The sequence below is a fragment of the Pistacia vera genome, unplaced genomic scaffold (assembly GCF_008641045.1).
Source record: "Pistacia vera cultivar Batoury unplaced genomic scaffold, PisVer_v2 Contig359, whole genome shotgun sequence".
Lineage (NCBI taxonomy): Eukaryota > Viridiplantae > Streptophyta > Magnoliopsida > Sapindales > Anacardiaceae > Pistacia > Pistacia vera.
The window spans coordinates 472,951-499,548 of record NW_022196178.1 but is presented as its reverse complement, the minus strand read 5'-3'; the positions used below and the strand labels follow the sequence as shown (position 1 = coordinate 499,548).

Here is a 26,598-nt window from a genome sequence, read left to right as displayed (position 1 = left end):
TTAGATATTTATGCTTGAGTTTAGAAATTGTATAATACAAAAGTAGTAGCAATTCTTGGATTTTCACTGAACATAAATGTTAATGATGCTTATGATAAAACAGAGATCAAAGACCCTCACTGCATCTGCCAATAAAATAAATTTAAAAAAAAAAAAAAAAGCACTGTACACCAAAACAATCAACACAAGAGCTTTGCATGTGGAGACCATCACTTCTCTGCCTCAGAAAAATTCACAGTTTCCGGGATATCTCCTGGGTAATTCTCCGAGAGCACTAATCCAATCCAAACTGCACAATGTTGTAAGCTACTGTGGTGTGGTTGTTTATTTGCAAGTCTGCCTGAGAGTGCAGTTGAGACTAGGAGTTTGATTGCATCTGAGCATCTTTAGATAAGTCAATCGATCGTAAAATTTAATTTTACATTGGTTTGCTGAAGGGTAATTTCTTAGCTCCTCGCTCCAAAGCATCTCTCCACAACCTGTACCTTACCCCTAGTTTGTCATAGCCTACTGGCAAATTCCAAATGTTTGCCCCATTTATCATTCGCTCTTGCTGCCCAATGACAAGCCTTAGATCCTCATTTAACACCTGTGTTGGCCACATATCAAGAAATAAGGCAAGAATTTGTTAAGGAAAACAATACTGTGAGTGAGTTTTTTTTCTTGTTAAACCAACCCAGAACCCGCCCGCGAGTGACGGGAAAGGCTACAGAAAACAACTTTTTACCTGTTCTGCAAAATGCCTCCACACGTATTGCATGAAAGGGATGTGCTTCAACACAGGAGCAAAGTCTAATGACATTCTATATAACAACCTTGTTTTCTTTGTTGATGAAGGTAAGCAGACGTGAAGTTGATGAAGATGTGTCGAACACTGTCTGGTACTCTGTCCTTCCAATTTTCCAGGCTTTGAAATCCCAATGGTTGATAACACCATACATGGAGGTCGAAATTCCATATCTATTGGATAAGGGTCCCAGTATCCTTGGAGGCCAGATGCAGGCGTCAAAAACTTCACCAAGCTGAAAATGCATGCCAATGCCACGGATGGCATAAATGCAAGAAATTAAGTTCAATAATATTATCTCCAGATAAAATATGAAGTATGCTTCCTAACATTTTCCTCTTGCTAAAATATATACAGATCAGTTGAGAGATTTAAAATTCAAATTACTTGTTTCTATACCATTTGAAAATATAGACAGATCATCAAACACAGAAAGCAGAAAACTGGCATCTTGGAAATTATTTTTTGGTTCTTACTCAATATTTTGTTTGCTCTCGTCATATGCAGTCTTTTCAAACATTCCACCCAAAAAAGAAATTGAGATTTACCAACATGTGTATATATATATATATATATGAATCAATAAACTTTTGACTTTTTACAATTTATAAGTTATATTGAAGATCATTAAATTTAAATTTGCAAGAACGAACCTGGGAACACTCCATCCCTTGGCAAACGTAGAAGTGTGGGTAAATGGAGCATGAGCTAGATCTAAAAGGTTATCCAGAAGTAGCCCGTGTTCAATTGGAAGTTCCATAACAATCTGTCATTTATGAGAAGATACAAACTTTTTCAAAATATGATGCAAGCATGGTTGATGTGTTTCTTGTTTCACAATTTATGAAACAATTTTAATGCCTTTAACGCATACCTCAGCATGGATTTCAAATCCTGAAGGAGGCAATAAAGAAGGAAGGGTGGCTTTAGGAGGATCGTCACCAGGCCAAATCCATATCATTCCCTCTTGCTCAAAACATGGCACTGATTTTATCTTCACATTAAGCAATCTTGTAGATGGCATTTTTTCACATTTTCCATCTGTCGTGTATTCCCACCCTGATATTTATCAGCAAAACATTTTTCAAGAGTCAACAGTGTTCATTCTCTTATCTGTATCAGTCACTATAGACTCTTAAATTCAATATCAAAAACTATGCATAATCTTCAAGTATTTCCTATAATTTTTACTAACCATGGTATGGGCATTGGATGCGACCCTCATTTACTGAACCAAGGTGAAGAGGGCATGCTCTATGCGCACATGTATTCTGAACACATCCAGGTTTCCCATCTTTGCCACGAAAGATGACCCATGGTTCCTCAAAGCATTCAATTGGAATCTGAAACACAGATGGTAAGATACACGTAAGAATCCACAGGTAAAAGATTTTGGACAATATATCACAGTATCACACCCACCCTCCTTCCACTCAGAGGCATCAACCATGTAATTTGTTAAAGCACATCAATCTATTTGATAGTGCAGTAACACGGCTATTATAAAAAAGAATAATAATTAAGTAAGATAAAGACAGTGGAACCCCAGGTATTAACTTGTTTCAGTTTACTAGAAGACAATCTTGGTAGTTTTAAGGCATGACATTTGCAGATCAGAAGTATTTGATTCACTTGAAATCAAGATTAGAAGGACTTACCATAGTATCATCCTTGAGATCGGAGGAGAAAGCAACTGGGTACCAGAAGTTTTTCAATCGGGGATGATAAGATTGAACTGGACCAGAGACATTCAAGCTTTTCCGGGGCAACTTTCCTTTAATGGTATCCAGAGATTGTGTAGAAGTACTAGGTGAAGAGTACATTTGATCAGATTCTGAGGTGTTTCTATCTTGTAACAGCCTATCATTAACCAATGCTTCCATGTGAGCTAGTTTATCTAAAGCAGTGGCAACCCTCGCTTCAGATATATGAACCTGTTTTTGTTCATGGTAAATTGGCTATGAGATAGAAGTTGGAAATTCCATAAATATTAGGCGTCTTTCAGCTTTTAGTTGTTGCATATAGGTCTTGATTAAGAAATGGAAAGAAATTCAATCTACCCAAGTCACAGAATTTAGATTAATAAAAAGAGTTTGAGTCACAGGGTATATCATCAATTGCTGACTTTCCAGACCTGATTATGAGCTTGAGATAGTTCTTCTTGCAATTCAGCAAGCTCTTTCCTCATTGTGCCAATGGACTTGTATTCGCGTGCCAGGGGATTTAGAACTTCAACAACCTACATAATTGTCAATGAAAGTGAATATTATCTTAAGGAAGCAATCAGAACTCCCTAATTTTCATTATGGTGCCGAGACAAAATCAGTCTGGCTATCTCTTTTCATTCTCGTTCTGAGAATATGCTGCTTTTGTTTTTCTGGATCATTCAGACGTAATGATCATATCCATAATTTATAAAGATACAGAAATAAAAGACCAGCACAATGTTAAGTATCAAACATAAGTAGAAAAACTCTAATTAGTCAAGAAAGGCCAGGAATAGCTGATACCTTTTCATGGAGGAGCATAATTGTGAGCACATCTTGTCGAGCCTTCCAATCACAGTACTGAATATCATATCTAGCTACTTCAAGCGCTTGGTTCACATCCAAAAACTTTCCTTTACATTGAGGGGCTTTAGACCTCGGATCCTCCACATCGAAGAGTGTGCTCCATCCGTTCTTCTTATCTACTAAGCCACCTTCCTCCCCAAATACAGCTAACACCCTGAATCCTCCTCGAACGCCCTAAAAACCCACACACCAATTTAAATATAAGCAAACAAAAAAAAATTATTTCCAATAACCCCAGATGAACTCTATCAGCTAATGTACTAATCCTATCATGTTATTCTTGACGACTTTAACTACATACGGATTTATCTTATTACAATAAACTTTAATGTAATAAAATTGTGAAAGCACCTTGTTTCTTGTTGATAAATGCATGATTTGCTAAAAAGAACAAGCAGCACATTTTTCTTTAGACCTTGCAATTATGCAGATAAATTTTTAGGGGGAAAAAAAAAAAAAAAAAAAAGCTCAAAAATTAGCTAAACAAATTTATAAGTCAGTCAACCAAATAAAATTGTTCCTCTCTTTTCCAAGACATATCTGACAGTAAAAGTTTCAAAAGGAAAGATCATAAGTTTTCCAATGGTGTGCCACTTCTAAGCCACAATTGAAACAACAATTCAATATGCTTAACCTTGGTCCATATTAAACAAATGGCCAAATCAAAACCAGCAAGTAAACCTATCAAGACCGCATTATACTATGATCAAGCTCTATTCCAACAAATTTAGCAGCAACCTAGACAAGCCAAACATCTAAACAAATCAAAATTCAAATATTTTGACTTTCAACACCTCAAAGCAAGCAGCAAATTCAACTATCATATTGACTACCCAAACTAAGTTCTTCTCCAAAAACAAAAACTGCCCAGATGAACAAACAAATTTATCAGCAAGCCACAAACTGAGCACAGAAACAAACAAAAAAAAAAAACACGTCTTTTACCGTTGAACGCCTCAAAACAAGCAGCAAATTCAACTAACAAATGAACCACTTAAACTAAGTTCTTCTCCAAAAATAGGAACTACCCAGATAACAAACCACGCAAAAAAGCCAACAGTAAAAACCTTTTTAGTGTTATTCTTGGATGGTCTACACAGAGAGATTGGAAGAGACAGAGCAGCAGCAGTAGCAACGGTGTTCATGGCGTTTGAACTTCACGCAGTGTGAAGAGAGAGGGAGAGAGAAAGAAAATGTGAGCCGGTTTAGTGAGTGAGATTTATTGCCGGGATTTGTTGATAAGAGGTTGGTGTTGCCCGCGATCTCAGTTGGCCTGCCAACGTATGCCATGTGGACAAGCGTGGACACTTCAGTCGCACACGTGGCTTGTCCGACATCCACATGCTTTCTTGGTCTGAGAGAGAGTATGGCCAAACCTGCGGGCTCCGGATATCTGAATAGTTGCCACCTCGGATTGTTGAGATATCTTTCTCTATCTTACTATCTGCTTTGTTGGATTTTGAAACGAAAGTGTTGAGTAGAATTTTGTTTTCAGATGGAAAAAATCTTATCCGTCCATTAAAATTTTGATCAAAGTGTTGATTGTGATTGTGATTGTGAATGTTATTGATGGCTTAAATTACAGTAGGTTAGATATGACTTGGAATATGCTTAGATACTACATTTAATTTGTGTATGATATCAATTGTTTCTAAAATATTTGGCCACATGTTATAATGCCACGTAATATATCAAATATGTTTCCCTTTTTTAGTTTTTTCTGTTTCTATTCTTTATTGTATCTTGTGTAATATTTGTTCATTTAATTTTTTATTTCTATAGCAGAAAATATGGAAAATAACTATTTTTTTTTAATGACCAGGGATTTTTGGGCTAACTTATACGTACCTCAACTAATCTTTTAAAACCCTAAAACCACCAACCAAGTAAAATTTTCAGTGGCTATCCTTAATCCCTATTAATACTCGAAAAATGATTTGAACTTAGAATCTCTTGAATAAAGGCATCTTCAACCTTGCGCAAATTTCAACTTCAATCCGATGCCATTTGTTGCACCAATTTGGTGCCCCGCTACAGTGTCACGCCAAATTTGGTATAGCACTGTTCATGCACACTAATTTAGCGTGACACTGTTCAAACAGTAAAACAAATATATATTTTTTTTATTTGTATTTAAGTTAATTTGACTATTTTTTATAATAATAAATTCATAATAATTATATAATTCAAAAAATGATGAAAAATTAAAAATAAAACTTTATTCAATGCAAATATTAAACTACAATAACCCAAAATAAAAATTAACACTAATTTAAAAACACCAAAATTAAAAGCTTGAATGGACAATACATCCTTTTGAATAATCTACAACTCTCAAAAGCTTGAATGAACAATACATCTTTTGAATAATTTACAAATCTTAAAAGCTTGAATGGACAATACATTTTTTTTTGAATAAGCTACAAATCTCAAAGATTGAATGAACAATACAACTTTTTGAATAAGCCACAAATCTCAAAAGCTTGAATGGACAATACATCTTTTTGAATAAGTCACAAATCTCAAAAACTTGAATAGACAATACATCTTTTTGTATTATTATTTTTTTATCTAGAATAATATTTTCTTCAACTATAAAAGCTCACACCAAATCAACTTCCAAATCATTCAACTAATATATCTACAAAGATGAATTTCAATTTTGGAGGTCCATCTTATTTATCGTCTTCTAATTCGTCATCATTTTCTGACAATGAAATTGATGACGAAGAATTGATGAATGATCTTGAAGCGATTGATGCAGAGCAAGAAGCAATCATTCACATGAGAGCTAACAACAACCTCCTCCTCCTTCACTATCTCAATCAACAAAACAACCAGGTGATCCGTAGAGGATTAATTCCTGGTCATAGAGTCATCAATCGCAACCGGAAAACTGCTGATCGCAATCCTCCCGCTCATTATATCATTCAAGGAAAAGAGTATAATATGGGTTATTATTTAGTTGATGGTATATACCCAAAGTGGTCTACTCTCGTACAAACTATTCACGATCCACGTGGTGCCAAGAAAAAATTATTTGCATGATATAATGACTGCGTGTATTATTATGCACAACATGATAATCAAGGATGATTGTAATGTTGATGCATCGATTGAGAATAAGATGGAAGCGTCAACTCTCGAAGTTGAAATTGTCAAGTGAAATGTCCGTTTCAAATTTTCTTGCTCAACATAAACAAATAAATGATACAGAGGCTCACCATGCTCTTTGAATACATTAATTGATCATTTTGAGAAGAATATAATTCAGAAAATTAAATTACTGTCAATATAAAATTTTTTTTTGTGTTGTTGTTGTTTTTTGTTTTTTGTTTTTTTTTTTTTTTTTTTATTCATTTATATTAAATGTAATGCTTAATTTTATTTAATTAGTATAATTTTCAAAGTAATTATTATTATAAAAATATCATTCATAATATTTAATTAATATATACAAAAATATGAATGAAATAGATTAAATGTTGATTATTCAAAAAATAAAAAGAAAAAAAATATTCTAAGAAATATTCTAAAGAATATTTTTTTTGTGTAATATTTGGTACAATGAATTAGAGATGTAATAATATTTTAACATCAAAATTACACCAATTCGATGTGAAACTTGCACCAATTTGGTGCAATGGGTTGGAGATGGTCTAATACACCTAATAGTGTTATTGATGGCTAAATTACAGTAGGTTAGATATGAATTGGAATATGCTTAGAACTACATTTATTTGTGTATGATATCAATTGTTCTAAAATATTTGGCCACGTGTTTAATGCCACGTAATATTTAAAATTTCCCTTTTTTTATTTTTTTCTGTTTCTATTTTATTTTATCTTGTGTAATATTTGTTCATTTATATTTTTTTTTTTTATAGCAGAAAATATGGAAAATAACTTTTTTTTGTATGATCAAGGATTTTTGGGTTAACTTATAATATCTCAATTAATCTTTGAAACCCTAAATACTAACCGAATAAAATTTTTAGTGTTATCCCTACTCTATTAATACCCAAAAAATAATTTAAACTTAGAATATTTTGAATAATACATTTATTATATTAATGATAAAGTGTATTATCAAAGTAAAATATGCAATGAATGTCACCTGATATTTCCTTCAGCCCTCTTACAAATTAGCTGCAAGAAAAGAATCAACTAATATTATTTTTTGAGTCATGCCTTCCTAAGCAATCAAATTTTCTCGCACCAAAACGGATACTCATGTATTCGGGTCATCTCATGATTCATGGGTGGGTATAACTTTACGGGTGAGAAACACACCAATGACCAAACTCCAAAGGTCAAAAGCAGGGGGAAAAAAACAAAAAATCTCTCTGACAACGCTCGTCTTCTCACGAATAAAAGCCATAACTAACTAAACTACTAAGCGCCCCCTCGCTTTATTTTGGTTAGATTAGAGAGGCTTTTCAATGGCAAGAACGAGCTATAATCAAAGTCACAAAAACAAGGCTGGTGTATTCTTTTTGGCCACTCTGCTTCTGTGGATGGTCTCCGTTTTGTTCGAAATAGTGTTCAACAAGCGCAAAGAGCTGCTATGGATCGCCTATGGTGCTTGCTTTTTCCAATTAGCCAACTGGGTCGTCCGATTTGCGGTCTCTCGGGACCCTCTCTTTGTTAATACCGCTGTCTCTCTTCTTCACTCTACTGTCACTTCCGTTTCAGGTTCCAATGTTACTTTTGCTTTTCAATATAGCATATATTTTTATGTTTTTGTTTTGTTTCCTGAAATGGTTGTGTTGATAAAAAATAGAGGTTGCTTAAGTTAGAAAGATGTGGCTGTTATTGGTTATTTAATTGGTCATTGTGGAAATAAAGTTATTTTGTGGCAGAGGGAAATGTGAATTTTTGTCAATTCTGGGCTTTGTTATTGGTGATAATGTTGTACTACTTGATATTCTTGTTGTTATTATTGACATGATGTTGAGCGTTGAACTATTTGATGTTATAGTAGGGAAGATTTAGTCAATCTGTATGAGCTTGTGAACCTTTGTGTTTGAAATTATACTTGAGAAGAACTTGACAAGCAGATGGTGGTGCTGATCTAATCGAATGAGAAGATGTTGTTATATTTAAATCGGTTTTGATGTACAATGAATTTGTAAACCAAGTGCATGATTTTTGAATGAAATTTTGCCAATTTAAGGATAAAAGCATGGCATTAAAGGGAAAAAAACAAAAACAAAAAAAGATCCTTCATATTTTATAACCTTGGGCACTTTAATGACAATTATTAAGGTTGTTTAAGTGAATGGTTTGATTATTAATTTCTTTGAAGGCCGGCTCAAATCTTTTACTCTTATCTATTTTTTGTGAAGTAGTTCATCTCAACTCTTTTTGCCTGTTGTAAATTCAAAAATGTTTCCATTTCCTCTGCAGTGGTATTAATTTTGGTTAATCAATGGGTAAGAAATGGTTCAAATGGAATGTTTGAGCACTCACAGTTGGTTGGTGGTACTTGGCCATGGGCATACCCGGCTTTATGCTTCTCATGTGGTTACTTTGCATATGATCAGTGGGATATGCTGCACTACCGGTTATACAGTGGTTTGATTCCTTCCATCCTTGTGCATCATCTGTTGCTACTGGTTTGCTTTACTCTTGCTTTATACCGAAATATTACCATCAACTACCTTATTCTTACTCTCAGTTGTGAGGTACGTTTCAGTGTCTTCCCAAAAGTTATTTCCCATTTCTACAGTTTCATCTATTCCCCTTTCCAAAACCCTCTTTCTGCTTGTATAAATCCCTCTTTCTGTTCTTGCTTCATCTGCCATTTATGTGTTATATTGAGTCATTGACGATGAAACTCGTTTCGTTGATACAGCTGCATTCCATATTTTTACATGTGAGGAAAGTAAGACGGATGGCTGGGATTCGTGATGCCAAGAGTAAAATTGTAATGGTGGAGTGGATTCTGAATTGGACCATGTTTGTTCTTGCGAGGTTTGCATCTCATGTTCTGATCACTGTCAAGCTGATTAAAGATGCTTCCAAGTTTGAAAAGGGAATTGAGTTGCCACTTGCCTTATTTGGGATGGTTGGAATGAACATACTTAATTTTTTCCTTGGCATTGATCTCTTCAAGGCTTTCAGGAAGGAGAAAACACCCTCACAGATGAATAACCATCATGCCGAATGACTGATACAATGAAGGCCGAAAAAAGAGTTAGTATTGTATCTTAGAGATTTCATTTGTTTCATTGTTTTTGTACAGGAAGAATACTTTTGGTGAAAGGAGTAGCTCTGCAACCTAACACGAAAAAACTGTCTTGACAACAAAATTGTGTTATTTAAGCTCACACAGCTGATTGCTGGCTTTTGACCGTTAGATTACAAACCATCTTATCCCTTTTTTTCTCTTTCAAGCAAAATTCTTAGCAGGTAGTTGCTATCTGGGATCCTTGGAGGATGCAACAATCCTCTACCTAGTCTACTAATAATGTTATCACTGCTCTTAGGTTTCCCTCTATCTTGTAATGGTAACCAATTCTGAGGTTCAGGGTGGATTCATTGTTTAGGGCATAGTAATAAAAATGGCCAAAAAGGTTCAGGATGGATTCATTGTTTAGGCATTGTAGTAGAAATGGCCAGAAAGGTTCAGGGTGGATTCATTTTAGGTATAGTAATAGAAATGGCCAAGAAAAAAGTCTTTTGTAGTTTAGAGTGGAGGTCCCACCGGGAGTCGAAACGAAGTCGCTGGATTCAAAGTCTAGAGTAATAACCACTGTATCATGGAACCTGCTAGGTGAAAAGAATGTCAGATGGAAATAATAATAGTACACCCATAATCATCTATTCTCACATAATTTACGGAGAAAATTTGTATGAAAAGATTGTGGGTATAGTATTACTGCTAATGCCTAATCTAACAACTAAAATAGTTATCCTACCCTTTTCCCCTTAACCCCCTTTGAGGGATAGCTATTAAAACCCCCCTGGCGTTAGTAAAAAGTTAGAATTTCATCCGAGTAATTGTTTTATGTATTTTTTTTGTTATAAAATTGAAAATTTTAAAAGTTGATAGACTTATATAAGTTGTCCCTTGGGCCTGGGGGTAAACGAAATAGGCCCAATTATTCTATCGTCTTTCGATTCTTTTATATTTGGGTTGGGATATCAACTGCTATCTCAATTCTCATATATGTTAGATTATAATAAATCAATAACCATCAATTTATGTTTAAATTTAAGTTGAAATATCTTATTTTACGTTATAATGAAATTAGATTAAAGGAATGAACTTTTTTAAGAATAAAACTTGGGCAGTATGAAACTACTGTAATAACTATCCTGCTCCTGCATTGATACTTCCCTTAGCAATTTTGAAATCACAGCTCATAAATATGATATTGATATTGATGCCCCACTTTCAACAAGATCTCAGTATGTATAAAATCAAATATCCCGCATTAGTTTTCGTTAACTAAAAATATAAAAATGACTTTGTGATTCTCTTGAGAATAAGAAAAATAACTGCTTCTATTATAGAATAATAAATGTTTAATCGTAGACACCAAATGGGGTGGTGGCGCAGTTGGCTAGCGCGTAGGTCTCATAGCTATTACGAGTTATCCTGAGGTCGAGAGTTCGAGCCTCTCTCACCCCATTATTTTTTCGGTTTTGGTTTCTATTTCTAACCTGCTAATAAACCTGGAATGAGCATGTGGCCGGTTGCCTCTTTGGGTCATTGGAATGAGAGCTTCCATACTTGAATCAAACATAAGCTTTGTATTTTTGTAGATGTAGATCAAGTTACCCATTCCAAGAAAGATAACCACTACCGTTTTGGATTTCACTTTCAAATTTCAAATGGGAATTAAGAATTCAAAAGCTTCGTGTTAACGCAACCCAGTTTGCAGTATCCAGAGACATCACCAACTCAAAACCAACATCATTTCATCTTCAGATCCTCTTTGGGCCAATGAATTTTGATTAATGTTAGAAAATCAACTAATCAAATTAAGCTCTATTAAAGAATCTCTTAAAGAAAATAAACTAAAGAAATTCGTCGGAGTTACATAGAGAAAAATACCCTGTGCCGGAAATCTGAACTCTGCTTGAAAAATTTTGCTTTATAGACCAGTGTTCGCGTATAAATGAAGAAAATAAAAAAGAAACAATATCTGCTGACTAAAAAGTATTTAATCAGCATATCTAAATGACACAAATTCTCTGGTTTACAGTTGAGAAATCAATATATTTTTCTACGTGGCTAAAGTTCTAGCTGTATTCCATTCTTAGTCCGAGAGAAGAACTTGGCAAAGCCATTCCGGTTCTTCTCAGGATTGACATGATTTGATGACACAGCAGATGAAGTAGATGATGATGCAGACAATGGTGTTTTTCCACCATTCTTGTTTACTGAAGGACCAGTGCTCTCGCCGGCTATACTTGTGGCACTCAACTCTCTTTTGGGTGAATATGTTTCATTCGAATGTAACTTCCATGGTTCTCCACTAGCTTTAGGAATCGATAATCCTTCCCTAGGAAATTCAGGTATGCTTGCTGTGTCAATCAGGAAGTCTTCCAATGTTGCCAGAGACTTTAGCTGCTTCCCAAGAGATGCTATCGTTTTCTGGCACTCAGCAAGTTTTCCAGAGGCCATGTCTAGATCCTCCTGCCATAGGAAAAATCATTTGATCATTTATATTTAGTGTACAATTTCAGATCCTTAGTAAAATACTAAAATGTGCATCAATAAATAGTGTAGATAAATTCCCTGATGACCTACCGGTTTTATCTTTACTTCAGCATTCAACTTTGCAACTTGTTGGAGCTCGACTTCCTGTTTCGTTCTCCACAGCTCTTCTTCCAATTTCTGACACTTTACTGTAATCTGTGCTGATAGAGCCCTCTCTTTTTCAACCTCATTTTCTAATGAGTCAATCTTTGCTGACATTGTTTGAACCTCCACTTCCGTGCTGATGAATTTAGACTCAACAACCTGCATCGATTCATTTGCCAAATTTAGCTGTCTTTCAAGCTCCTCCAACTTCATTTTAGCCTCCCTCAACTGAAGCTCTGATGCCGCAACACAATCTTCACTTTTGGTTAGAGACAATTCCAGTTCAGCTTTCTCTACTTCCATTCTTTCTATTTGCTCTTCCAGTTCACATTTCTCGGATTCCATCTTTTCCTTCACATCTTCCAGTTCACTTTTCTCTGCTCCCATCTTTTCCATTTCTTCTCTCAGTTCACTTTTCTCTGCTTCCATCTTTTCCATTTCTTCTCTCAGTTCACCTTTCTCTGCTTCCATCTTTTCCATTTCTTCTATCAGTTCACATTTCTCTGCTTCCGTCTTTTCTATTTCTTCTTCCAGCTCACCTTTCTCTGCTTCCATCTTTTCCACTTTTTCTTCCAGTTCACATTTCTCCGCTTCCATCTTTTCCACTTTTTCTTCCAGTTCATCTTTCTCCGCTTCCATCTTTTCAAATTTTTCTTCCAGTTCACCTTTCTCCACTTCCAACTTTTCAATTTTTTCTTGCAGTTCTCCTTTCTCCGCCTTCATCTTTTCAATTTTTTCTTCCAGTTCAGCGGTCCGATGAATCATAGCTTCAAGCTCAGCTCTTAATGAACTTTCTGCACCAATAGATTGCTTGGTAACAGCTTTTGATTCGATATTATTTCCACTTCCACTATTAGGCATTGCAGCAAGCTGCTCCATCTCAAGAAAATCATCCATTAGATCAATTTCAATTGACGAGGCAGGGAGATTTCTACTACTAGCCTTTTCGTTTTTGAACTGATCAAGCTCCACAATTAGGGCTGATGCCCACGAGTCAGAACAACTTAGCTCAGACTTACTTAGTTCAGAGCCATTCATTTTGTGGATATCAATCTCCACTGCATTTAGCCGTTCCCCACTGTCTGATTGACTATCCACAAGCGATTCAACATAAATTGAGGAGGCAGTACCAGATTTAAGGTCATTAATTGATGAAGATCTACAAGCCATTGCTTTTAACTTCCTGCATTCAGCCTCAAGCTTGGCCACCTTCTTTATGCTCTCTAAATGTTGCTTGCTGGCTGTTTCAGCTGCTTGAGCACTCAAGTCTCTTTCAATTGCCCTGATTTCTAACTCCTCGGTTTGAGAAAGGAGTTCATTCTTGAGGGCTGAGTTCTCTTTTTTAAAAAGTTCAAGCTTGTGGCAAAGATCAGGATCAATCTGAACAGGAGGTTCAGATTTAACAGCTTCTGCTTTGCTCTGGAGTTCAAGAACTTGGGTCTCAAGTTCAAGTTTTGTGGCCTCCCACTCACGGGTTTTCTTCTCCACAGCTTCTTGGATCATTTGCTCCTGCTTCTCTCTGCCTTGTCTTAGCTGCCTAACACATTCCTTGAGGGCCCCATCAAGATGGCTCACCCTAGCTTCCAGTGTCGAGTTCTGCTGTACTGCAGCCTCAAGTTTTTGCTTTAAGACACCCACTTCATTTTCAGCCTTTTCCCAGCCTAAAAATTAAGTGATGACAATTTTTAGGATACAATGAGATTAGGAATATGATTAAAAAGCAACATCATTAAGGGCGTTAGCAATCCTTAAGTGTAAACAATAGTCCACTATTAACCAATATGACAACTTGAAAAGTAGCAGAGATCTCTGCCCAAGTTACTACATGCCTAATACCTGCAATAGCTTCTTCAGCAACTTTGGCATGCTGCTTTACCAAGTCCTCTTTGGCACTAACATTCACCAGAGCAGCAGATAATTTTTCTGTTAGAGTCCTAACGCTATCATTAATATCTTCTCCATTGGATACAGCTTTTGATGTCACTTCAGGAGATTGAGCACTGTGATTAGGAGATGCCTTCAAGGCTTCCTGCTTCAACAATTAGAAAATGGACAAAATTGATGCAACTAACATAGCTATAAATTCATGAAATTAGAAAACTGACAAGATCATGAGGGGACAAAACTATTCAACCACGATTCAACTATGTCTTAATGGAGAAGTGGTGAGATTATAGGCAGGAAAAGCAGGAATATAACTAAAAGTTAGAGAAAAAGATTTTTTGAGATATTTTGAAATAATGGTGTCCATGGGAAATCCATTATGAATTCTCTTCCTCTTGTGAAGGGGTTAGACAATGTAATTAGGCATCCACAGAAAACAAACATCTTCATTTTTCAATGGAAAGACTCCCTTTCAAACATAGATTTCTCAAGAAAGTTTCAATACATTCTATGATATATGAGTGTTCTTCTCTTTTCTCTTTGCACTCATGTAATAGGCAACCTAATTCACTAAGAGAAAGGGAAAGAGCCAGGAAGGGAAACTTTCAAACAGGAATTGCAACTCAAATAACATAAACCTCGTCCATAAAATTTTATTGCAGACATATTGAGATTCAAACAAAACTCTCATTAAATCAAAACACTAAAACTTTGTTTTTGCGGAAAAAAAAAATTAACCAGTTCCTGGCTTAAGGTGAAATAACCGAAAAACGTTAGGATGACCAAGCAACCGATCATGAGAGTTCAGTGAAGAAGGATACTGAAAGATTTAAAAGACCTCCAAATTCATTCGAGAAGGGTGATTATGCATGAGAAATAAAGGAATAAATGTTAAACTCTAAAGTTTGTTTGAAATTTAAAGCTTTTTAAAGGAAAATTACGGCAATCTCAGAGGGTATCATGACAGTCTCGGGTAGTTTAACTGAAGTCTTGGAGAACAACAATTCAATTTTTTTTGCAGAAAATAAATTGGGAATGGAGAGGTGTCAATTACTCACCTGGTCATCAGAATATCTCTCCGAATGTGAAGAAATTGATCCTGAACTCTCTGTTTCGCCAGGACTTCTCTCAGAAGACTTCCTCTTCCATAACCATTTTCGCTTTTCCATTTCAAAGTCTAGTATTCCAACAACAATTAGCACATCACAGATTGTTCATCTGCCAAAGAATCTGCAAACCATTACTCCACTAGTAACCCATCTTAAATGAACTTCAAAGTTGCAGAAGTGAAGCAACGAATTTTTTTCACTTATATAAAGCAGAAGCACAGATCCTCTTCAACAATCACAAACATTAAACAAAAAGATGACTTGGCTTATCATTTTCTCAGCTTTGCTTCAAATCTAAAACATTAACTAACCAACTCAACAACAACAGATGGTCCTTTCACAGAGCCAAATATAGCAACTAAGAAAAGAACAAAGCGCAAAAAGATATCAACAGCACGCGTATTTTAAGGCAAAACAAGGGATCTCAAGCTCCAATAACATAACAAATACCATCAAAATCTACCTGAAACAACATTCAGCTTTGAAATCACAAGATACCCATTACTTGAATCACAACATGGGAACTACCCATTTCATTTAAAAAACTCGAATCCAATCTTTCAAAACAATAAATCAAAGTCTATGAAACAGTAGCAGAATATTAATATAAGAACCCCAGATATGGGTGACCCATCAAAGCCATAAAGCTCAAAACTTTCTAAACTTCATTAAAAAAATTAAAAAAACCAGAAATATAAAATAAAAAAACAAAAGGGAAGATACAGGACTCTTAGACCCAGATCAAATACCTTTGACTGGAGACCAAAACAAGCCCAGAGATGAGATGGGGAAGCAGAAATAAATGAAAACAAAAGATGTCTTCAGATTCAAAAATTGTAATAAATAACAACAACAACAATATAATAAGTCTGCAAGTATCTGTGGAATGTCAGGTGATGTATAATCAGATAATGTGGGTTCTATTTCTTGTATTTTTCTCTACTTTTGTTAATGCTCCTGTAGTTTTTCAAAGATATTAAAAGAGGGAACAGCATGTGACTCTCTGTTGAATGTGAAGCTGTGAACTCAAAGAGAATGAGCCTTGAAAAACAACTTTTCAGCTTTTTGTCGCTTAAAATATCATAATTACTTTTACCATTTCTTTTGTATAATTTTTTTTTTTTTCCCAAGTATTTTGAAATTGAAAATAATTTGATTGTTCTTATTCCCGCCCATGCATGGTGATGGAGAATTGAGATCACTAATCACTGTGCCACCATTAATGGTATTGCCGTATTGGTTAATAAAAATTTTGAATTTTCAGAAAAAATGTGTCTCTCTCTTTCAGTGGTTGTCTCACTCTTACCTTTTTTTATTTGCCTTGACATAGTGGAGGAATCTTTTGATAAGGTTAAAGGCTCTGTTTGGCTGTTGGGTTTTATTATTCATGGGTACTGTGCCAATTCCTTCATCGAACGGCTCACAACGCATTGGATGCTCCCTGGCCGTATAAATCAAAATGAGTTTTTTTTTTTTTTTTTCCTTCCAAGATTATTATTATTATGAACAAAATGAATATAACACATCTAATGAGTTGTAAAAACAAAAAGATATATTATGGGTGTGGGATAGATATCTAAATTCAGCAATTAAAATGGTCTAATTTATTTCTATTTTTTAATAAATTTACATTAAATTAAATTGAAAAATCTCGTAGAAATATATTAAATAATTTTAAATTATGATTGGGAAATTATAGAAGTGAAATAGTTGACAAAACTTTAAGTCACGTGGAGGACAGCAAAAGTTGGTGGAGGCCCAAAGGAATATAAGCTATTTGTCATGTGGGAGGCCCTAATGACCTTATTGTCTTGCGGGCCCATCTATAACTCATAATTTCCCCTATTTTGTTTTGTTTTTTTAGAAAAAAAAAAAAACTCATTATTTATTTATTTATTCATCTATTCTCAAATAATTTATTTAAAATTAGTTTGGATGAGTGGTACAAGCGTTAGAAAATTTTAGGACCCAAAAGAAGTTAAAAAGGAAGAGACAAAGAGGAAATGAAAGGTTAAGTATGGTGAAATAGTGGATTTGAGCTGGACCCAGATATAAATTTTGTCTCTCCCAAAGTTAATTTGAGTTGCTATTGTTTTAATGATTGTGTTAAAAAATAGTAGATCCAAATTACGATAATTGAAAAGCCATTCGATGGTACTATGTTAAATTATATAATTAACAATTTAACATCTTTCCATCTAATCACATTAATGCACGTACGGTTAATAATTATTCTATTTTGCATGGGTAAGGTAATAGTAACAAGATATGATATACTGTAAAACTTTATTTTAAAATTTAAATCAATCAAATTCACATGTAAGAGACTTTAAACATGGTTATTTTTCTTTTCATACAAGCAAAATGACATATTGTTGATAATCATTTTTATCTAGAAGATTTATAGTAATCTCTTTCACGTAATGTTAATTATAAGAACTGACTTCATGAATGTGTCAAATGGATTGGTGATTAGTTGTAGTCAACTTTAAGTTAAACCGGTGCATATATTGCTTGCACCCAATCACTCCAGGCTTGCCACCAACCTACAATGAACCTACCTTCCTCTATTTTTTTTATCATATTTTTATTATTCAAAAATAAATTTAAGGCTCTTCCTACGAGTTTCTTATTAAAAAAGAAACCATGAATAAGATAACGTTTTAGGTAAGTAATTTGATATTTCTTATTTCAACGAATATTCTTAATTTACACCACAAAAATACATGAAACCTGACCCTAATATCAAAGAGATTGGTGTGCCCTTGATTAGAGACCAATGTTGCGGCATCCACGGTTGAGCCCAAGAATCTTTAAAATAAAAAAAACAAAAAAAAACCCTTGATAGCCTCACGGGAATCATACAGAAACTAGAGTAATTCGAAAATAAGACAGAATGTTGTCACCACAATTATTGGATTTGGAATATTTTATTTATTATCTGAACATAAATACATCTCACACGCTGCGTTTTGATATGATAGGCAACCATAATCAATGATCTGGAAACCAAAAAAAGTCAAAAGTGTGTTGGATTTCCCTTATTCTGAGGCCATTAATTGGGTTGAGAATGAGAGCGACCTTTGCCTCACTACTTTAATTTAATTAATTGTCGAATATTAATTGATTCGGTTGTTGCTATTAAGGAGCGGGCAATGGCATAGCCTTACCCTCTTTAAATTGAATTTTAAATCAAACATCCGTCTTACGCATTTTAACCGGTATTTTTAATGAGGAAGAGAAGAAGAATTAGGGGTGGAGATGGCCCAGAGTCCTTATTGGGTTTTGGTTTGTCTTGAGAAAGTAGCAGTCTACCCTTTAATCATTTATTCATTATTGAACCATATGTTGGCTGGTTGGGCCCTTTACTTAAAAGACAGTATTATTATTTTTTTCTTATTTTTTAATCATGAAAAGTGTTTGGGTCAATCTGTACACATCTCAATTAATTCTTCAAGGACTTGGAACTATCGGCCTAGTAAGAGGTCTTACGGCCACCCCAATTAATGTATGAGGGGACTCAAACTTAAGAGCTTATGAAGCTTTCTTTTGCTCTTTTACTGTTGAGTCACCCATTTTTTGTTTTTTATAGCTCAGGGTGTTTGGGTCACTTATGCACACTTTAACTAATCTCTCGAGACCCTGAAACTACCAGCCATATAAGAGCTTCAGTGGCTACCCCTATTAACAACCGAAGAGAAACTCGAACTCAGTACTTTTTTAATAATGCACACAAAAGTCATTATCCAACTACTTAGTCACCCATAAATAGTTCACTTAAAGACGTATCTTGCAACTCTACATTTTGCTAGGTGCTAATCAATAACAACAATAATATTGATGGTTTTCTAGTTTAATTAATTTATCTAATTATACTGGGATCGAACTCAATATATTTTAACAATTGAAAATCAATACATATAAATTAAATTAGATTGGAATTGATAAACCAAATTAACTTTATCCTCTAATTCATCAAAATTAATAATTTATATATATCGAATTGAATCGGATTTTAAACACCTTTATAAACTTTCCTATAACCCTTCTTTGTATTTATATTGAGCCTGCTGGAGCCCAATCCCACTGAAAGTCAGAAACAAGAGTGGGCTTGGGCTGATCCAAGTGAAAAGGGCATGTAATGTCTATGCAGAAAAATAACAAGTTCGTCCCTAAGGTTTTAGCTAACATTTAGTCCCTATCATAATATCATTACCAAAACATCACGAACAAATTCTACCAGACTAAAGTATTTTAACCAAATATCACTATATCAGGGACGATATTGTTATTACCCAAGTGGACGGTGGCAGTTGAGGTGTCAAATTATGACTTGTCAACTCAGATATCCTTATCACCAAGTTGTATTCTAGTTAAAAAAACTAGACACGTGTCATGATTCAAAACCGGAGTGACGACGAGTGAGTGAGTGAAGTCCTCGTTGGTTGGAGTGAGACCTAGGAGGAGGCTTGGATATTAGTTATTACGTGTGACAATTCCATTGCTCCTTCACCACAGATTCACTTCGCAACAGCCCCTACTCCATAACCTTAAACTTACCGGTGAATAATGCAAAATTAATCTTAGCTTAGACTGAAATTTAACTGTAAATAAAAATTATATAATCCTTTGTGCCTTTGTAAACCCTTTCATCTAAAAAATAATTAGGTTTTAAACAGTAAGATTTATTGCTAAATGCTGCTTTGAATTTGGATCATATATATAAAACTTTTAAGCTGAAAACATTATCTTGAGAATCACAAAGTACCAGAGAGACGTGGACGCTCTATATGCCCGTAATATTGTATCCACAGTACTTGTCATGTTTGATACTTCTCTTTAATTTCATTTCATGCACACAGTTCTTTCTGCTCAAAATAAACCATTAACAAAGACCTAGAGACTCAAAATCAGGCTTTAGAGTTTAGAATTCATACAGTTATGGCTCAAACTATGTTGCTCATGTCTGGTGTTTCCACTAGCCGTGTAGGGGACCTAAAGAGAGATCCTTTACTTGCATTCCAAACTCAGAGACTAAGGCCTAAACCATTCTCTCATCTTCTCTTTAACCCCCTTTCTAATAATGTTTCTGTTGCTTCTTCATCTAAACCATTTACTACTTTTGCTCTCTTCAAATCAAAAACCAAGGCCCCTCCCAAAAAGGTTAACGTTTTCTTGATTTATTTTTATTGTTTTTGTTTCTGCTTTTGTTATTAAGTTTCTGGTTTGATGGGATTTTAAATATTGTGTTTACAGGCTGTGCCGAAGCCAAAACCTCAGGTTGAAGATGGTATCTTTGGCACCTCTGGAGGAATTGGTTTCACTAAGCAAAATGAGCTCTTTGTGGGTCGAGTTGCCATGATTGGATTTGCTGTGAGTACTACGTACATAATAATTGTTCTTAATCTCTACTTTTTCTTGCAAATATATAGCCTTTAAACCTACTAAAATTACTACCATTGAACAACATTCTTTCCTTACTTATTTGTAGATTCTTTATAATTTAAATCTACTAATATAGATTGGAGAAGAACCAATTTAATTAATTTCCTAAAAATATACATCTTATGTACTATAATCTCGCAAGGTAAATAAAATGATTAAATGGTTTTCATGATGTAGCATTCTCTATGATTATAATAAGTATTTTAAGATTCTTGAAAGCTTAGTCGGATGATTAAACTTGTGGTTTGCTTCCACAATATTTGGGGTTAATTCAAACCCTGTAATAGATACTTGTATGGCCAAAAATGTATCAATTTACATTTTTTTTTTTTTTATTTGTGATTGGGAGTGTTTGGATCAATTTACACGCATCTCAATTAATCTGTTTGAGGCCTTGAAATTGATGACCGGGTAAATCCCTTAGTGATCATCTCTATTAGGGCCTGTGGAGACTCAAAGTCAGGAGCTCATGAAACCTCATTTTACTTTTTTACCATAAGATCATTTGCATTCTTACAAAAAATGTTAATGGAAATTGCAAATTTAAGTTTTTTTGTGTACATGTATCTCAGGCTTCTTTGTTGGGTGAGGGAATAACAGGAAAGGGAATTCTAACTCAATTAAATCTAGAGACTGGAATTCCAATCTATGAAGCTGAACCCCTTCTATTATTTTTCATCCTTTTCACCCTGCTTGGAGCCATTGGAGCCTTGGGAGACCGTGGTAAATTTGTTGATGAAGAACCTAACACTGGAGCTGTGATCGCTCCTGGCAAAGGCTTCAGGGCGGCATTGGGTCTTAAAGAAGGAGGTAAAAAAATCTTATTAATATTCAATCTCCTAGTTATATATTTGAAGTTGGTTTCATGCAGGGTGAAGTTATTTCGAGTCTGACATTGTTTTAATTATGTGGAACAAGGTCCGTTGTTCGGATTCACAAAGTCGAACGAGCTGTTTGTAGGAAGATTGGCTCAGTTGGGTATTGCATTTTCTTTGATCGGAGAAATCATAACGGGGAAGGGAGCTCTAGCGCAACTCAACATTGAGACTGGAATTCCCGTTAATGAAATTGAACCACTTGTGTTGTTCAACGTTATCTTCTTCTTCATTGCTGCATTGAATCCTGGAACTGGTAAATTTGTCACTGATGAAGAGGAAGACTAGATCGTCTTCAACCTGCTGCTTATGTTTACATAAACAAACTCGCATTTTAATTATGTAAAATTCAACTCTCTCTCTATTAAAGCCAGGAGCAAGTTTCATTTCACATCTATCCCTTGAGCATTAATTAAAAACTAACTCTATTTTGGGAAAATAAAATTAATAAAACAAACTATTTATTAAATTTACCTTTGTTTGTCGGTGTTAAAGGAATTGGTAAAAAACAAAATTTATAAACAACAGTCAATAAATATGTTCATTTTTTATCTGTCAATTTTACTTATAATTAGCATGCTTTTTCAGATGTATTACTAAAATGACAAGAAAAGAATCATATTCTGTCGGGTCAATTGCTATAATATAATGGTCGTCGGGCCTTCTTGCGTCAGTAAAATCTAATATAATAAAAACCAATTAGTTTTCATGATTCTACAAGATTTATTGAATCCTTATTTTGAAAATAAATAATTATATAGAGTAAACCACGTTTCCCAGCTAAGTAATAGTTTAAACTTTAACGATATTTTTTTATAATTTTAAAGTACCACTTTACTTAGAAAAATATCATTTTATTACCTAAATTTATATTCCATTTATGTTTTCAATATTGTTGTAATCTCACATCATCACTATTTTCTTCTTTTATCATCATTCATTAAAACTTCTCAAACTCAACTTCTGTCGACCTAATCAATTGCCGCCAATCAAATGATTAGAGTTTATATAATTACCCTTCCTAAGTTAAATTTTAATTAATCCCAACTACCAAAATCTAACACTCCATCATCAAATGACTTATCGATCTCCTCTTTTCAAATTCCAATAAATTCGCTTTCTTTTATGATCAATCTAATTACAAACTTTAACTGATTGGCCATACTCTTTGATTTGACTCCCCTTAATCATCCTAAAAACCCTTTAATTATTCAAATCAAACCAAATCACCTAACTAATGATACTCCTTTAAGCTTTTGCAAAGTCTGTATGATGGGCAAACAACCAACCCCATTAATAAAATAAAACAACATTATGTGTAAAAAAGACACAATACAATAAATAATATATGTATATATAAACCCCTTGATTTCCTCTTATATATATATAAACCCCTTGATTTCTTCTCACACTTTGCTAATGAATTATTATAAATAGTTTAAGTAATTAAGTACGACTTAATTAATCATTTAATTAATTAGAAACTTTCTTGTTTCCGTTATAGTCCATGTGAAATGATAAACAAAGGGACAGACAAGAGTTCTACCCGTAACATAACAGAAGCTCCTGCCCTTACCTTTAGCTTTTCCTTCTCTGCCAAGTTCTCTCTCTGAACTGAATCTTCCAACTGTTACAGTCTGGGATCCATCTAAGCCTTGAACTCGGGCGGTTTAAGCTACCCGATTCTGGCGGGACACGTTCGTCGTCAACCACTTAACCGTTGATACGAAAAGATAGTTTATTTATACTTTCGGTTCCGTCACCTTTTCAAATTCACTGTCTCAATCAGAGCCGTTGATTTCTGAGAAGTAATGGATAATTCATCGGCAATTGTTAATGGAAATCATCATCACTCCTTCTCCTCGTCGGCTTCTCAGAGACATGTTAGCTACAGGTTCTCCCTCTTTCTCTTTATGTATAATTTTTTTTTTTTTTTTTTTTTTTTAATTTTTAATTTTGGACTGAAATTGATGGTATTGATTTTTTTAATTGGGTGTAAATAGGAAAGATCGGAGATTAGCATAATTAAGTTATGCTTTAATTTTGGATTAGGTTAATGGAGCTAGCTGCTTTGGTTTTGGTTGCTGTGCGAAATTGATGATTTTTCTCAATGATTGTACTAATTGATTTATTAGCTGTAGGTAAACCATACTGAGTCGAGCATGGTGTTGATATAACTATCTTTTGTGGGTGAATTATGAAACTCTAATCAGTTTGATATATGTGGTTTTGGGATTCCATGAAATTTCTTAAGCTGAATTAACATTGAGGTTTGTTTGGATGATGAGGAGGAATTGAATGAAACTGAACTCATCCGTATGCTTTTTGTAAATTCAAGTTTGTTTTTTATCTGGAACCAATGCAAGAAATGGAAGCTACTCCTACTTTGTTGGTGAAAATTTGAAATGGGTGTTAGAAGATATCATTTAATCGATTCATAGAACAGAATCTGTGTTTTCTTAATTACCTATACATGAAGATATCATTTAATCGTTTCATAGAACGGAATATGTGTTTTCTCAATTACCTCTTTATACATGATGAAATGTATTATGCACATCTAATTGATGGTTGATCATGGCTTTTTTTCAGATTGGCCATACATGTATCATTGGCTTTTTTATTGCTTCAAAAGAGTGCCTATTTTCACAAATTGAAAACACATTATTAGAGTGCCTCTTTCACAAATTCTGAACATTTTTTTAGACCATTCTATTAATGAGTTTTGATCGGCTAGATTACATCTGACTCAGCAAAATTATTTTACATTTGGAGGTTAACATATTAGATACAATCCAGATCATTCAACGTAAACTAGTCTAATGGTTCCCAAGTTTTATCATCCTTTGTGTGAGATAAAAGGGGTTGTTGATTCAATCATTTAGGGAGGTATTTTGCATTTATCTGTCTTATTCAGCTCCAACTGGCTGGGTTAATAACTACATATAACACAATGGCAAGATTCAATGTTGGAAAAAATGTCTAGCCATAACATAAAATTGATGTTTTTTGTGAAATGCAGTGACTGCTGGCTAGGCTTTTTGCTAATTAGCCCTAAGGATATTGTTTTTCTCTTTTTAGCCAAACTGAGGACATTGGTTAAGATTTAGTAATGTCCGAACACGTCCTTTTTTCCTGTAAGAAGTCTTTAGTTTGAAAATGCTGATATTACTCTTTCTTAAATTGTTTCTCAAGTCTTCTATTGGAACTAATCTAGCAGAGTTGGTATTGGCATGTCTTTATCATATAATCCATATCATCAACTTGAGATGCCAAATTACTGGCCATTTTAATTGTGATTGACCAAAAAAATAAAAAATAAAAAAATAAAAAAACAGTAAACAAGTTGATCGTTCAAGCATTCAAATTATCTTGCTAATGTTTCCTGATCAGTGCAAGTTTTATCTCAAGATATCCATAAGTTCAAATGATTGATTCTTTTTTTCTTAAATGAGACCTATTACTTAAAAGGAAAAAAAGAAAAAGAAAAAAAAGTCATCTGCGTGTAATAAATGGGACCTATTACTTAATTTATGCTCTATTTCAATATATGTACAATGTTTTGTTATTCTTGGTTTTTCATCTTCCCCTTGTTGGATGTTATCAGCTGAGGGCAAATGGGAAAATAGGATCTTCTTGTCCAGTGGACTAGGGAAACTCATGGAATTGACCTCAGCTCATTGTCAGTTCCCTTGTATCTGAATGCACATACTTTTTTCTGTTTAAATTGGTGTCCTCAAATTCGATATTCTGACATTGATTATGAGGAAGGCAATAAATCAGAAATGTATCCTAAGTTTTCTTTTATTATCTCTAAACTCCTATTTTTATTTTGTCTTCCTTGTGATCATGATTCCTTCCTCAGTTAATATCTTATTGTGGAACAGATAAAAATGAGATCAGTTGCAATTCTTCATCTTGCTTTGAATGATTGATAGACTAAGCTACAAATTTCAAGAAGAATACAATGGTCTAATATAAGTTGTAGAAACAAATAATAGTGCGGGTAAAATTATTTTGGTATTCAAACATTGTGGGATTTCTTGTGTCTATATTCTTTTATCTTTGATTATGTTTCCGAAGATAGAACATGACAGTATCCTTTTGTGCAGCTGTGGTTCTTGTGGGTATGAACTAAACCTTAGCTCCTGTAATCGGAACATCTCGACTATTGGCTCAAAATATGGAAAATCTATGAAGCGAGGGATCATATCATTTGTAGACATAGATGCGAGCAGATTCACGCAGGTTGATGAGCTGCAATGCAATCCCTACTTTTCCAAAATCTCCTGGGGGTTTTTCCGCCACAGAACCAAACTTCTTTGCCGAAAGTGTGGTAACCATATTGGAAATGCTTATGATGTCAAAACCTTAGTTTACCCACCTGTGCCAGATGGATCTGATTCATCCTCAGGTAATTGTGGTTCTGGTCAGAGAAAATATAATGTTAGAATACGTGCCTTGCAGCCTTCATCTGTTGATGGATCTGGCACCCCACTGTTCTCATGATATAAAGGACTAGAGTGTGCGTCTTCGTCAGGTATGATATTTCAAATGTTGTCAGCAACAACTATACTAAGAGTTTTCTGTGTGATTATTTTTGTATAGGTGTTTCAAGTGTATTTAGTTTTGTCTTATGTATTTTTCTACAAGACTTGTATATGGAAGTATCAGAAACTGAATTGAAAGAAAAGGAGAGTGGAATTTTGAAGGGAGTTGAATGGTTGATCAAAGTCTAAAAATTTTCCAAATTTGAATGTAAGAAAGAGTGACATTTTCAGATTGAGTTGAATGCAACAATTAGCCTATGCAGCATTTTATGCTTCAACCTCTCTGGTCCTTTCCTTTTATTAACTAGACTGCTGCCGAACATATTACTAACTAGACTGCTACCAAACATACCGAAATACTAGGACGGCTCAACTGCTCAAGGTGTAGGCAAGTGCAATTGTTTCAAGTCAAATCTTGCATATGCCTCCCATTTTCATACTATTTAAGGCTTTAAGTTTCAAAGCGATACAAAGTCGCCTAACATTTACAAGAAAGTATGGTGCCGCGGAATTTTATGATAGTGATATCATAAGTTATATCTACATTATTCTACTCA

The 26,598-nt window shown here is 34.4% G+C and overlaps 5 protein-coding genes and 1 non-coding gene across 9 annotated transcripts; 4 read left to right on the top strand and 2 right to left on the bottom strand.

Annotated features, from left to right (window-relative positions):
• Positions 1–43: 43 nt before the first annotated feature.
• Positions 44–4,711, bottom strand: LOC116139788 (chlorophyllide a oxygenase, chloroplastic). The gene is made up of 9 exons (XM_031425443.1): positions 4,428–4,711; positions 3,298–3,534; positions 2,922–3,026; positions 2,446–2,721; positions 1,983–2,130; positions 1,662–1,846; positions 1,441–1,553; positions 728–1,022; positions 44–589 (listed from the first exon to the last, which is right to left on the bottom strand). The coding sequence occupies exons 1-9, from the start codon at positions 4,503–4,505 to the stop codon at positions 419–421; spliced, it is 1,608 nt and encodes a 535-aa protein (XP_031281303.1). The 5' UTR covers positions 4,506–4,711; the 3' UTR covers positions 44–418.
• A 2,976-nt stretch (positions 4,712–7,687) lies between these two features.
• On the top strand, positions 7,688–10,020 carry LOC116139792 (TLC domain-containing protein 2). Its single transcript, XM_031425448.1, has 3 exons — positions 7,688–8,055; positions 8,770–9,047; positions 9,218–10,020. The coding sequence occupies exons 1-3, from the start codon at positions 7,803–7,805 to the stop codon at positions 9,530–9,532; spliced, it is 846 nt and encodes a 281-aa protein (XP_031281308.1). The 5' UTR covers positions 7,688–7,802; the 3' UTR covers positions 9,533–10,020.
• Positions 10,021–10,912: 892 nt separating this feature from the next.
• On the top strand, positions 10,913–10,999 carry TRNAM-CAU. The gene is given in 2 exon segments: positions 10,913–10,950; positions 10,964–10,999. It is a non-coding gene; the product is annotated as a tRNA-Met (tRNA).
• Positions 11,000–11,450: 451 nt separating this feature from the next.
• Positions 11,451–16,169, bottom strand: LOC116139713 (filament-like plant protein 1). 4 transcript variants are annotated; one of them, XM_031425369.1, is made up of 5 exons: positions 15,921–16,169; positions 15,121–15,292; positions 14,015–14,210; positions 12,125–13,839; positions 11,451–12,010 (listed from the first exon to the last, which is right to left on the bottom strand). In XM_031425369.1, the coding sequence occupies exons 2-5, from the start codon at positions 15,229–15,231 to the stop codon at positions 11,606–11,608; spliced, it is 2,427 nt and encodes an 808-aa protein (XP_031281229.1). In that variant the 5' UTR covers positions 15,232–15,292; positions 15,921–16,169; the 3' UTR covers positions 11,451–11,605. The 4 variants fall into 4 exon arrangements, with proteins under 4 accessions (XP_031281229.1, XP_031281228.1, XP_031281231.1 ...); XM_031425368.1 differs by having other exon boundaries at positions 15,121–15,280; XM_031425371.1 differs by having other exon boundaries at positions 14,015–14,207; positions 15,121–15,280.
• A 3,753-nt stretch (positions 16,170–19,922) lies between these two features.
• Positions 19,923–21,882, top strand: LOC116139774 (photosystem II 22 kDa protein, chloroplastic). Its single transcript, XM_031425431.1, has 4 exons — positions 19,923–20,334; positions 20,428–20,544; positions 21,189–21,426; positions 21,535–21,882. The coding sequence occupies exons 1-4, from the start codon at positions 20,113–20,115 to the stop codon at positions 21,777–21,779; spliced, it is 822 nt and encodes a 273-aa protein (XP_031281291.1). The 5' UTR covers positions 19,923–20,112; the 3' UTR covers positions 21,780–21,882.
• Positions 21,883–23,003: 1,121 nt separating this feature from the next.
• Positions 23,004–26,316, top strand: LOC116139776 (uncharacterized protein At4g08330, chloroplastic-like). The gene is made up of 2 exons (XM_031425432.1): positions 23,004–23,385; positions 25,604–26,316. The coding sequence occupies exons 1-2, from the start codon at positions 23,303–23,305 to the stop codon at positions 25,998–26,000; spliced, it is 480 nt and encodes a 159-aa protein (XP_031281292.1). The 5' UTR covers positions 23,004–23,302; the 3' UTR covers positions 26,001–26,316.
• The last annotated feature ends 282 nt before the right edge of the window (positions 26,317–26,598 follow it).